Source organism: Eleutherodactylus coqui, chromosome 13 (assembly GCF_035609145.1).
Source record: "Eleutherodactylus coqui strain aEleCoq1 chromosome 13, aEleCoq1.hap1, whole genome shotgun sequence".
Lineage (NCBI taxonomy): Eukaryota > Metazoa > Chordata > Amphibia > Anura > Eleutherodactylidae > Eleutherodactylus > Eleutherodactylus coqui.
Genome location: NC_089849.1, coordinates 77,260,810 through 77,274,084, shown reverse-complemented (window position 1 = coordinate 77,274,084; position 13,275 = coordinate 77,260,810). Strand labels below are relative to the sequence as shown.

Here is a 13,275-nt window from a genome sequence, read left to right as displayed (position 1 = left end):
GATAGATAAGAAATAGAAAGATAGATATGAAATAGATGGATATGATATAGATAGATAGATAGAAATGAGTTAGATAGATAGATAGATAGATAGATAGATATGAGATAGATGGATAGATAGATATGAAATAGATAGATAGATATGAGAGAGATAGATATAAGATAGATAGATAGATAGATATGAAATAGATAGATAGATAGATATGAGATAGATAGATAGATAGAGAGAAATGAGATAGATAGATAGATAGATAGATAGATAGATAGATAGATAGATAGATATGAGATAGATAAATAGATAGACACATAGAAAGACATACAGACAGGCAGACAAGCAGATAGATAGATACATACCCCCGGTGGCCGGACTACTTCTTTGGTGAGGAGAGCAGCTGTGTCAGCAGGAGGGAAGCAGCAGGGAGATAACATCATCATCCCTGGTCCACTCGATGCTGTGCTGTGCTGAGTCGTTGAGTCTGTGTCTGTGTCCTCTCTGCTCCTTCCCCCCACCCCCCTCCTCTTCCCCTGTCGTCTCTCCAAGTCCTCCCCGCTCCCTTCTCCTACTCTCCTCTCTGGCTCGTGCTGTCGGCCAGACCGCACTAAGCACGCAGCAGCCGGCAGTGCAGTGCGAAATATATGGTGGAGGGCAGCCTCCGGGCCCCCTCAAGCGCAGGGGCCGGGTCGCCATTGCGACCCTGGCACCCCCTGCTGGTACACCTATGCCTCTCATATTTATCATCTATCTGATATCTATCTATCTATCTTTCATATCTATCTAGCTATCATCAATCTATCATTTATCTATCTCTTAGGCTGCTTTCACATGGCCACGAAAATTGTGTGAGATTTGTGCTTTGCAAGACGCACAAATCGCACATGAATATGAACCCCATTGTTTTGAATGCGATCATACACAGGAGCAATTTTTTTGTTTTTTCTCTGCATCACACGAGAATATGATGATGTGATGCGAGCTGGTTTTAACACAACAACCCCTCACATCCGTGTGCACAGCACACGTTGGCGAGTGTGATATGGGGGATAGTTTCAGGGCCTAATATGAAATTAGCCTAAGGCCGGCTGTACACGGCTGGATTTGCATAGCGGAATATGGAGCCAGCATCCACCTACGGATTCCGCAGCATGTACCGTCCATAGCATGCTCTGGAAAAGCGTTTTTTCCTCTACATGAGCAGAAATCAATTGCTCTATTTTAGTGCAGATTCTGCATGGACGGCCTCCATTGTACTTAATGCAAGCCATGCGACCCGCCGCCCTGACATTGCGGAAAAGTCGATCACAGAAAAGTGAAAAAAAGTTAAAGTCTTATCCCCATCCTCCGTGATGTCCCATGGTGATCTGCACCTGCCACGGGCTTCTGTGCATGTGCCGAAATAGCACGCATGCGCAGAAGTCAGAGAACCCGGCAAATTTAAAATTCCCCTGCACCCAGCTGTCAAAGATAGCCGAGTGCAAGGAGATGTCACCAGGGACCCCTGTATGCTGTCCCCGGTCACATGATCACTGTTGTCCATCGGATAACAGTGATCACGTAAAGTTAAAAAGTGTAAAAAAAAGTTTAAAAAGTTAGAGTTTCATCTCCCCTTACGGATTGTATCCGTGAGGAGAGATGAAATTACATAACTAAGCCCCCTGGATTTGTCCTCCGATGGGATCTTTATCCACAGACCTTACCCCGGCTTTGGTTCATGTGCCCGTCAACATAATGGCAAGGATTGCCCGTAAATTTAAAATCTTTCTGCTCCTGGCTACCAAATGTAGCCGAGAGCCCGGAGATGTGAAGGGGAGCTGCGGCATGCGGTTACCGGTCACGTGATTACCGTTATCCAATGGATAATTGCGATCACGTAAAAGTTAAAAAGAAAAAAAGTTGAAGTTTCATCTCCCCTCACTGATGCAACTTCGGGGAGAGTAGATGAAACTTCTTACCAGAGGCCACCGTATTTGAACCCCGACGTGATCATCCTCCACAGACCTTCCTCGGCTCCTGCGCATGTGCCTGCCGGAAAAATGACAGACACATGCAGAGGAGCCGGGGAGCCCAGGAAATTTTAAATCTCCTTCCTCCTGGCGACCAAGCAGTGACTAGTGGCCTCGTTGAGTGGTCCCCGGTCACATGATAAAAAGGTGGCGATCTACCTTAGGCCGGTCTCATATGATCAGATAGAAATTATGGATTCAGCATTTGTCTGATCCGCGGTAATGCGTGGTTCAATCAAATATTCGAATTATGAAATTCACTCACAGAAAGCAGCATGATCTATATTACCGTGGATATCCACGACATAGAGCCCATTGTACTCTATGGTCACAGATATACCCGAGGCCCATACACAACTAGATCATGCATAGGCTGCGGGTACCCGCATCATTGCTAAGTGACGGCACGGGAAATATAAGCAAAAAAATGTGTACTGCACATGACGGCCTGTGCAAGTGCGCAGTTATGCACAGTACATTATGCAGCTGTACGCAGGGACAGAGTCAGGCTCGCAGCTGGGATCCGCTGCGGGCCTCCGCAAGCAGATTCCACATACATCCATGTGAGCCGGCACTATTCAGATCGCTACCTGTAATATGTAATTTACAAGATGTCCCCGGGAACACTCGCCTTCCTGCAGTTCCAGGAGCAGCTTGCTGAGCACCTTCTGTTTGAGACTGCCGCACCTCAGCAAGCTTACGACGCTTCACAGAGAGCCACTTTTTGCACCCCATCCCTGCCACTGAGGTCAGGAAATAACCCCTAAAAAAGCATGAGAATCAGGAGGGATGCCCGATTTTATTGCTCCATTTGCCCATCCCAACCAGGCCTCTGTAATTACCCTTGTCATCTGAAATACCATACAGTTTACATTATAACTTTTATCTAAGATTTGGGGAATGCCAAAAAAGGCACGGAGAAGGGAGGGGAGGGGGATTATTTTTAGTGAGTCAATTTTTTTCTGTACAAGTGAGCAGTGGGGCTTAGAATTTATTCAGTTGTACCCTGAAATCCAATGGGTGTTCCCTCCATTTTAGGCTTAACCGTGTATCCTGTAAGTACATTAGGGCCACAATGGGTAGGTTTCTGAATACGTGACAAATGGAGGGATCCATTTTGGGGTGAAAGTCTTCATTCATATGTGTGTTGTACAAAAAATACGGTTTTTAAAATGACACAATTGCCAAAAAAATGAAAATCTTAATTTTTTTCCCTTCTGCTTTGCTTAGATTCATTCAAAAACTATGGGGTTAAAATACGCAGTACACAGCTAGATGAATTCGTTAAGGGGTCTAGTTCTCAAAATGGGGTAATTTGTGGGGGTCCCCCATCATTTTGGCAGCTCAAGGGCTCTACAAATGTGCAATGGGGCCTAAATCACCTTCAAGCTAAATTTCTGTTCTGAAAGCCACTGGCTGCTCTTTTTTGTTTGGGCCCTGTTGTGCATACAGACATAAGATTAGGGCCACAGTGGGTATGTTTCTGAATACGGGACAAACAGGGGTGCAAGTAATTTTTTCCTTCTGCTTTGCCTAGTTTCATTCAAAAACTGTGTGGTCAAAATATGAAGTACACCCCTAGATGAATTCGTTAAGGGGTCTAGTTTTCAAAATGGGGTCATTTGTGGGGGTTCTCTGTCGTTTTGGCCACTGAAGGGCTCTGCAAGTGGGCAATGGGGCCTAAAACACCTATAAGCAAAATTTCTGTTCTGAAAGCTACCGGCTACACCTTTCATTTTGGGCCCCGTTGTGCATACAGACATAAGATTAGGGCCACAATGGGTATGTTTATGAATACAGGCAAACAGGGGTATCCATTTTGGGATGTAAATTCTCATTTTCATGTGCACTATAGAAATAAAAACTGACTTTTGAATGACATATTTGCAAAAATATGAAATTGTATTTTTTCTCCTCTAAATTGCATTAACTCCTGAAAACAAACCGTGGGGTAAAAATACTCATGACCCCCCTCAGTGAATATATTAAGGGGTGTAGTTTTTTAAATGCGGTCATTTGTGGGCGTATTTATCATTTTGAAACCTATAAGCCTTTGAAATCTTGGCTTGGTGCAGGAAAACAAAGTGTTCCTCAAAATGTTGATGATCGATGTTAAATTTGTACGTCTCCTAAATAGTAAAAAAACAAAAGTTTTTCAAATGTGCATCCAGAATAAAGTAAACAGATGGAAACCTATATCTTATCAAAGATTTGAACAGTATGTTTGCACATATTTGAGATATTGCAGTTGAAAATGTGAAAAATTACTTTTTTTTTTAAAATGTTCCCAATTTTGATGCTTTTAATAAATATACACAAATTCTATCAGACTATTTCTCCCACCTAAATAAAGTACAATATGTGGCGAAAAAACAATGTCAGAATCACTTCGATATGCAAAACCTTTACGGAGTTATTCTATGTTAAAGTGACACATGTCAGATTTCCAAAATTTGGCTTGGTCATTAAGGCGCAAACAGGCTTGGTCACTAAGAGGTTAAGGAGAGCATTTTGTAATTGGCTTACAATTCTCAGTCCTTGCTTAAAAAGTCTGAGGTTGACTTTCAGGAATGCTGCCTTCTAATAGGTGGCTCTGCAGAGGTATTGTTCCATCTTCCATTTGCATATTTCCAAGAGGAGCAAGTATGGCCTAATTGGTCTTCTCCCACACCTTTTAAGTGCTCTCCCTAAGAAACAATACCCTTCCTAAATTCATAATCTGGCATAAACATCTAAGAGACTTTGCAAGCACAAAACAATGGTACAAAAGTAAAGCTGACGCATTCATACATGAATTGACATAACAGCGAGAATGTCATGAAATGATAGAACTCTTCAAGTTTTTGAAGGGACTTTTTTTTATTTTCTCTATTAATGGTGATCAGCTGATTTCTAGGGCTGCTGTCACTGTGGTCACCATAGAAAACAGAAAGCAGATTTTTCCTCTTTTTTGTTCTTTTGTTTGATTTTTTTTTCTGTCCACATATTTCTCTGATGCCTCGTTTAACTTGGTAAATTTTGTTGGTGGTTTTATGACTTTTTCCATATTTGAGAGTTTTCCATATTTATTGTTTTTAGGCATTAACCAAACATTAAAAGCAAATAACAGTAACTGCCTCAATTAGTTGTTGTGGTTATTCAAACATAACTACAATTACATATCTTTAAAATAGTCAATTTTATTCATTTATGTACAACAAAATTCTTTAAATTTGGGATTTGATATTCCAGCATGATTGATCAGAGAAAAATGAATTAGAAATTGCCTCTAAAAAAACAAAATCAGGTCAGTTTCACACATCAGTATTTTGGTCTGCATTTTGCATCAGTATTTATAATATCTATATCTCTTTTGTGCCTTTAACCCACTGCGGGGTGTATATATACACACACATATCTTGAAGTGGGAATCACCATAAGAGTGCCTTCACACTTGTGATCACGCACGATATTGCTGTGTTTTTCAATGCGAATGCCAATAGGACTTTCTCATGTTAAAAATGCATTGCAGAAGAATAGTGCATGCTGTGTATTTTTTGCATGACTGAAATGTGCACGCCATATATGTGCATGTGAACAAACTTATTGATATCTGGCCTTAAAGTAGCCTAATTACTTGCACTCGTATAAATCCAGCATTAGAGAAGCCTCAATACTTAACTAGGCATCATTTTCTTTCTGAGCAACAATAACAAAATAACCTGAAAAATCTGCCTTGTCTTCTAGAGAATCTTCTGTCTTGTTATAGAGGTGAAAGTTTTCAATACTGTATCCAGCTCCAGTTATAGCTTCCCTGAGAAAGGCATCATTAAGGCTTAGGCAAGAGAACTTCTCTTCACCTACCAAGTAGTAATTGTTTCCTAGGACACCAGTGAGCACTAAGTAACCACCCAGTTTTAATAGTTTTGATATGCTCTTCAGAGAAGTGTCATAAGTTTCAAAATCCTTACATGCTGACTCCAGACACAGGCAACTTAGGAGACAATCAACTTTGGGAATAGTAACCGGATCTATGGGGTTTGTTTTCAAAACATCACACTTCAGGACTTGTTTTATGGTTTTTCTCAGTCGTTCTTCCTTTTCTTGGCATGATATCCTGAAAAACAGGAGAAGGGATGATACTTAAAAATATTATATTTATGTGTATACCTTAGAATTTGGAAGCAGAGACCATAGTAGGTATATAACAGAATAGGACAACAGGACACATGGAGCTTTCTTGTTATGGCATTGCTATTTTATGGAAGTATCCAGAAGTGCTAAGTTAGTGAAAAATTAATTTATGAATTTCCATTCACATAAAGTAAAAGTATAAATATATTAGTATACTGTATTAGCTACTTTTAAAAAACATCCAGCTAACATTGGGCGGATGACTTTTTAGTGTACCGGTCATGTAGGTACTGCCAGGAAGATGCAGTGACTAAGGATATAAAAAACAAAGTGCTTCAAAGGTGAATGCGGTTCTGGAATTTCAAGGTATGAGGTGTACACTCATGGAGAAGATGAAGTTGTAGATAGTCAAGTAGAACAGTAGGGTGCAGAAGAAATTTAGAGGGTACTGTCAGGAGAGGAAAAGAGAAAATTAAAAAGAAAGTGGAGAGCAATTTGGAATCGCACATGTACATTTACATGGAATGATTATCGTTCAAAAAGTTGTTGGATCATTCGAGTTTGAATGATCATTCGTGTAAACGCAGCCAATGATCGAATGATGAACAACAATTTGTTTGCTTATTGTTGATTGTTCATTTTATGCAAGTATGAAAATCATCGTTGGCTCATTCACTAATCGTTCGGTTAAAATACCAGTCATTCACTGGTTCTCTGGTGCAGTGAATGTGAAAGACTGAATGATTCGCAAGCGAACGAATAAATGATATATCTGCCTGTATAAACAGGCTGCAAGAGCAAAGTGTGACATTGTTCACTTGTGTGTATGAAAAATCACTCCGTCTGAAACCACTCAGTTTCAGCAGCAGTATCTCTTCATTCACATTCCTGAGCAAGGGACTGGCCCCCTAAACTGTTGCATAGGCATTATAGCGGTTTTGGGAACGAGGCTGGAGCCTCAGGTGTAATAGCTGCAGGTCCGAAGAGTAGTCAAGGATTAGCCAGAAGTCAGCAATGGGAGGTCTCGGTTTGCAGCACAGAGGGATGAAATGATCGCATAGTCAGAGAGGAAGCCAGAAGTCAGCAACGGGAGGTCTCAGTTTGCAGCACAGAAAGATGAGGTGGGCAGTGTAGTCAGAGGAGAAGTCAGCAATGGGAGGTCTCGGTTTGCAGCACAGAGGGTGAGAGGATCGCATAGTCAGAGAGGAAGCCAGAAGTCAGCAACGGGAGGTCTCCATTTGCAGCACAGAGGGATGAGGCAGGTAACATAGTCAGGGAGGAAGCCAGAAGTCAGCAATGGAAGATCTTGCAGGAATAGAGGAGGAGCAGGCAAAGTGGAGCTTGATCAAACAGTGCTATGAAGCAGATTAATCATGCACTAGTGCAGTGGTAGGGTCTGGCTTTTTAAATGAGCCTAATCAGGGACAGAGGTGGAGTCAGAGCTAACTAACCAGCATCATGGAACAAGACTGATAGTAATGCAAGGGTACTTTCCACATACTGGATGGCTCAGTAGTGAGAACCACCAACTGGAGAGCAGAAGGTCCCTGGTTCGATTCCTAACAGGCATATGTTTCTGCAGACTACAGCAATGTCTTCATGTGAATTTTCTTAAAATTCAATGTGAGGTGTGCCTGCAATTACCAGCACCAGCTGCTACACAAGAGTCAAAGGTTTTGCTCTGTATTGCTGTGTGATGTGGTGCTGATAGCAGGTTTAGGAACAGCTGATTGATCTGGGTCCCGTGAGGTCAACCCTACTTGATTAACTAGTGATGATGACATATCCTGAGGATAGGTTATTAATAAAAATAGCTGGGAAAACCCCTTTAAGTTGTAGACTGAATGCAAACATTGCTATATGTTCCACATCAGATTTACATGTCGAAAGTGTTTTCTGTGTTTTCTCTATGAGAGCAGCAATAGTGGATATACAGATTGCAGTTACTCCCAAATCTCTGGTATCTGAAATAGAGCAAATGAGTTATATGACAACAGTACTGAAAATGACACATTATGGTTGATTTTGCATTGGCAACAAAGGAATTTCCAAGTTATAACTTTTTAGAAACACTAAGGTCCTGTTCATATTTATGTCAGCGGCTCTTTTTGAAACCTCCAATGCAGATCCGGCACAAAATGCCTGACAAAATAGCACAGCATACTGCACTATTCTGTATAAGATAATACCTGGACAAAGAATGCATGACACAAGCTAAATTAATCCAATAATATTCAATGAGGCCCATTCAGCATCATTCAATGCGGTTCATTCAGCGCCATTTGCTTCGGTCATAGCATGGATCCATCCCAAGAAGAGATTTCATTTTCCTGTTTCCATGTTAGAACATGAAAACAGAACCCCCCAGCACAGATGTGAACAGATCCTTAGGAATTCCTCTATTATTGTACTTGTTTCTGATAGGATCTGATCCTTTTCAGCCAATGTTCTGTTTAAACCATAGGATCTAGCATGCTTATTATCTTGTGCGCAGTACCTGTCACCTTCAAGCTGGCATACATGATTTATCACAGAGCTCCAGTCAAATGCTCCAGGTTGATTCTTAAGCCATACATTAAATTCCTCTCTATTTCTGTCTGTAAAATCTGAGACAATGATGTTCTTGAAGGCTTCACAAGCGGACAGCAGCTGGTATATGGAGGGCCCTGTTCCGATGTCAATCAGTGTATCACCTTTTACTTTACCTTAGATGAAAAAAAGTAGAGACATTACAACAAAGATCTAACCCGTAGCGGAATATTTTACAATATGCGCAATTATGATTAAAGGCATCATTTTATTTTATCTTCCAGAGGCTTATTTAGGTAAAATATCTTCATATATTTCATATCATATGAATAACAAGGAATAAAAGGAAATGGAATTTTTTGTAAGTGACGTACATTGAAGGCGTTATCTTACCATAACAAAGACGAAAACCCATAGCAGCCATATGAATATGCTTTACGGCATGTACTCTTAATCCTTGGTCTGTATGTCTGTGGTGCAGCAAAATCTATTATAGAAAATGATTGCCTCAAATAACAGTACTGTGCATGGATGAAGATTTTTTTCTAACTATCATGCAATGAACTATCACAAACGACAACCATTAAAACTTAACCTTTAGTCCAAGCACGGTAAATATATGGCGCTTGGTCCTGGGCTTTAAAGGGGTTGTCCCGCGCCGAAACGGGTTTTGTTTTTTTTTCAACCCCCCCCCCGTTCGGCGCGAGACAACCCCGATGCAGGGAAGTAAAGAAAGTTTACCGGAGCGCTTACCTTAATCCCCGCGCTCCGGTGACTTCAATACTTACCGCTGAAGATGGCCGCCGGGATCCTCTGTCTTCGTGGACCGCAGCTCTTCTGTGCGGTCCACTGCCGATTCCAGCCTCCTGATTGGCTGGAATCGGCACGTGACGGGGCGGAGCTACACGGAGCCGCTCTCTGGCACGAGCGGCTCCATAGAAGACTGCTGAAGACCCGGACTGCGCAAGCGCGGCTAATTTGGCCATCGGAGGCCAAAAATTAGTCGGCACCATGGAGACGAGGACGCTAGCAACGGAGCAGGTAAGTAAAAAACTTTTTATAACTTCTGTATGGCTCATAATTAATGCACAATGTATATTACAAAGTGCATTATTATGGCCATACAGAAGTGTATAGACCCACTTACTGCCTCGGGACAACCCCTTTAATCTCAGCCGATAGCAAAAATATGGTGCAATATTAAAGCCTCTGCTTCTGCAATTAAGCAGAAGAAGGTTGGGTTTTCAGCTGTTAGTCACAGTGGAGAAGCTGGAGAGGAAGGGAGAAGCGATATGTACTAAGAAGTGAAAGTGGAAGTGTTTCTTTCCCTACGCGACCCAGCAATCATGTGACCTCAGAGAGCCCCCTGGCACAGCAGAGCTGCAGCATCCAAGCGAACCCTGATCAGCTCTGCTAGTGACTATTGTTACTACATGGGGATGTTTTCACCTGTAACTGGAGCTCATTTGGATGCCCCAGCTACAGTGGAAAAGTGTGAAATATGAAAAAAAGACCATATAAATGACCCCAGATCTTATATGACATCATGGGGGTCATAGATGTTTAAAAAAAATTAGTTACAAAAATAAGTTAAAAAAATTACAGAAAAATATATAAATATATACATATTTAGGGCTTATTCAGACATCCGTATATCGGCCGGGTTTTCATGCCCGGCCGATCTACGGTGTCCCTCTCTGCAGGGGGAGGAAGCTGGAAGAGCCGGGAGCAGTGCACTGAGCTCCTGCCCCCTCTCTGCTCCTTGCCACTATTTGCAATGGGAGGGGGCAGGACGGTGCAAAACATCCCAAACTAAATAAGGAACCCATTCCTATACTTTATTAGCGTAAATGTAGTAATAAAAAAACAACTATATATATTAAAAAAAGCTTTTTTTTTAGCTTTTTACCCCCAATAACACTAAAACATGGAGGGGAAAGTCAGTGGAAAATGACATAAAATATTAGCACTATATGTCACGGAAAAAATAACTGCAAAAATCATTTTGGTAGCTGAAGGGAAAAAAAAAAGGCCAGTAAAACCATCACATGGGTAAGATCCCTAAAAAGTGTCTGGTCCTTAAGGTACAAAACAGCCTGCTCCTTAAGGGGTTAATGTTACGTTTCTTTAATAACTATAAACTCAATACACATAAATTAAAATAATATATAAATAGAAAAAGCTTACAGTTAACTAAAATCACCAAGTCCTTTTCAATGTCAATTTTGCCCAGTAGTTTCCCTGCCTATGTGCATAACCTTACATTTATCAGTGTTAAACCTCATTTGCCACTTTTCTGCCCCCAAGTTATCTAGATCCACTTGCATCCGCAACTTTACATAGTTTTGTGGCATCTACAAATATTGATATTTTCCTGTGCAATCCTTCTAGAAGGTCATTATTAAATATATTAAAAAGAATACGGCCCAGTACCGACCCCTGTGGTACCCCACTAGTAACGGTGACCCAATCAGAGTATGTACCATTAATTACCACACTCTGCTTTCCATAACTGATCCAGTTACTTACCCACATTGTTACCTAAACTAAGCATTCTCATTTTATATACCAACCTTTTATGTGGCACAGTATCAAACGCTTTGGAAAAGTCCAGATACACAAGATCCAGTGACTCTCTCCGGTCCAGTCTACAACCTACCTCCTCGTAGAAGCTGATCAGGTTGGTTTGAAAGGAGCGACCCTTCATAAATCCATGCTGATTTGGAGTTATATAGCTATTTTCCTTGAGGTCCTCCAGGATAGCATCTCTTAGAAACCATTCAAACATTTTACCCACAATAGAAGTAAGGCTTACCAGTCTGTAGTTTCAAGGCTCACGTTTTGAATACTGGCACCACATTGGCTATGAGCCAATCCAGTGGAACAGACCCCATCACTATTGAGTCCTTAAACAGACAGACCCTAATTTCTTAAATCACATTACTTAATTCCTTTAAACCCCTGACATTTCATTTTCCTCTGTAAAAACACTGGAGAAAAAACCTATTTAATAGATTTGCTTTCTGCTCATCACCCTGCACAATTTTTCCTCCTTAGCAATATGTCTCTTTATTATCATCTTTGCTGTTTTTATCAGCTTTTTACATAATTTATTTTTATACTCATAGGTTTTTTAATGCTTCTTCACTGCCTTCTTGCTTTAGTAGTTTAAATGCTTTCCTTTTACTTTTTATTGCTCCCTTTAGATCTTTATTGAGCCGCATTGGTTTTCTCCTATTCCCAATCCTTTTATTTCTGTAAAGTATGAACCTCTCACAGTAAGTATTTAGGATGTTTTAAAACATTTCCCATTTTTTGTCCGTAGTCTTACTTTTGAGGACATTATCCCAGTCAATATGCTTTAGGCCATCTCTGAGTTGGTCAAACGGCTGCATCCTTTCTGTGATTTCGGATTGGTGGGATAGGGATGAAGATTCTGGTAGATGTTAGGTTTTTTAGCGGAGCAGCTAAGGAACACGTGCTTTCAGCAAAGCAGCTCCAATATACAGCCCTTGATTGAATAACTTGGCCTAAACATATACAGCAGGGCTACACCACCTATAGACATACATGCTCAGCTTAGGATAGGCTAATGAAGGGACAGCTGCAATTTTACAAGAGCCACATTGTCCGCATTCATTGTTTCCAGAGGTACAGGAGCTTTTTCATATAAGCGTCTCTCCCTCTCATACAGCAGATACTTTAATATTATATATGTTTATAACTGCATAGGCTTCTATATGAGTACATAAGTGCAAGAAATGAGATTTAGCAAACTATCAACCATTTTTAGGAAACAATGCATACAATAATGACCTACCTGAATTAAATATTTCTGCTAGTTGTTTGAGTACAAAATATAAATATTCATCCCCCATAGACCCTGCACCCAGATGAAAAAAGGTATCTAGATATGCCTTTGGACTGAATAAGTTCTGGTATTCGTGCTCTCCTGGGAAGTCAGACATAGTTTCTTCCTTGTAGATATTGGCTGAAGTAACTGCAGGGTCTCGCTGCTGGAAATGTTTTCAGTGCACTGCCAGTCTTCAGAATAGCCTGAAAACAACTAATTCTGCTAAGTTAATATTAGACATGAGCCAAATTAATAATTACACATTCTTGTTATGAAACTACGGTCAGTCGCTGCAAGCATTGAAACTGAACAATTATCATTCAGATTCCTGCGATCCAGCGAGAATCTGGCAGATAATTGTGCAGTGTATAAGGGCCCTTTGCAATTTAAGCAGATACATAACCCTAAGACGCTGCATCTCTGAATCATCCCAGGAGGCAAGGACTGTATTAGGGCAATGGGGAGATTTATAAAAATGATGGTTCATCTTTATGGTATAGACTGAAAACTACTTGAGGTGTTGCCGAGTCCAAAGCACCCACTTTCATCTTTCTATGTCCTCAGGATCGGGCAGATTTGGATATCATCTGACTTGATAATCTCTCCTATATCATGTAGGGTGTCCGTAAATAGATAAAATAATGTTATAAAATATGATGGTCATAGTTTACCTCTAGGAATGCTATATTTATCTTGGAGTTTTGTGCATCCATTCAGCCTGCTTCTGCCTAATGTCACAGGTGCAAGCTAAAAGGTGTGGCTGGGGGAGCCCTTAAGACC

At 40.9% G+C, this 13,275-nt stretch overlaps 1 protein-coding gene across 1 annotated transcript; it reads right to left on the bottom strand.

Annotated features, from left to right (window-relative positions):
* Positions 1 to 5,660: 5,660 nt before the first annotated feature.
* LOC136587401 (nicotinamide N-methyltransferase-like) lies at positions 5,661 to 12,610 on the bottom strand. The gene is made up of 3 exons (XM_066585976.1): positions 12,463 to 12,610; positions 8,611 to 8,818; positions 5,661 to 6,096 (listed from the first exon to the last, which is right to left on the bottom strand). The coding sequence occupies exons 1-3, from the start codon at positions 12,608 to 12,610 to the stop codon at positions 5,661 to 5,663; spliced, it is 792 nt and encodes a 263-aa protein (XP_066442073.1).
* Positions 12,611 to 13,275: the final 665 nt, after the last annotated feature.

Coding starts and splice junctions, on each gene's coding strand:
- LOC136587401 (XM_066585976.1), bottom strand. CDS start 12,610: ATGTCTGACTTCCCAGGAGAGCACGAATACCAGAACTTATTCAGTCCA. Junction 8,819..12,462: donor AGCAGAAATATTTAATTCAG/GTAGGTCATTAT, acceptor TTTTCATCTAAG/GTAAAGTAAAAGGTGATACA. Junction 6,097..8,610: donor TGCCAGCTTGAAGGTGACAG/GTACTGCGCACA, acceptor CCTGTTTTTCAG/GATATCATGCCAAGAAAAGG.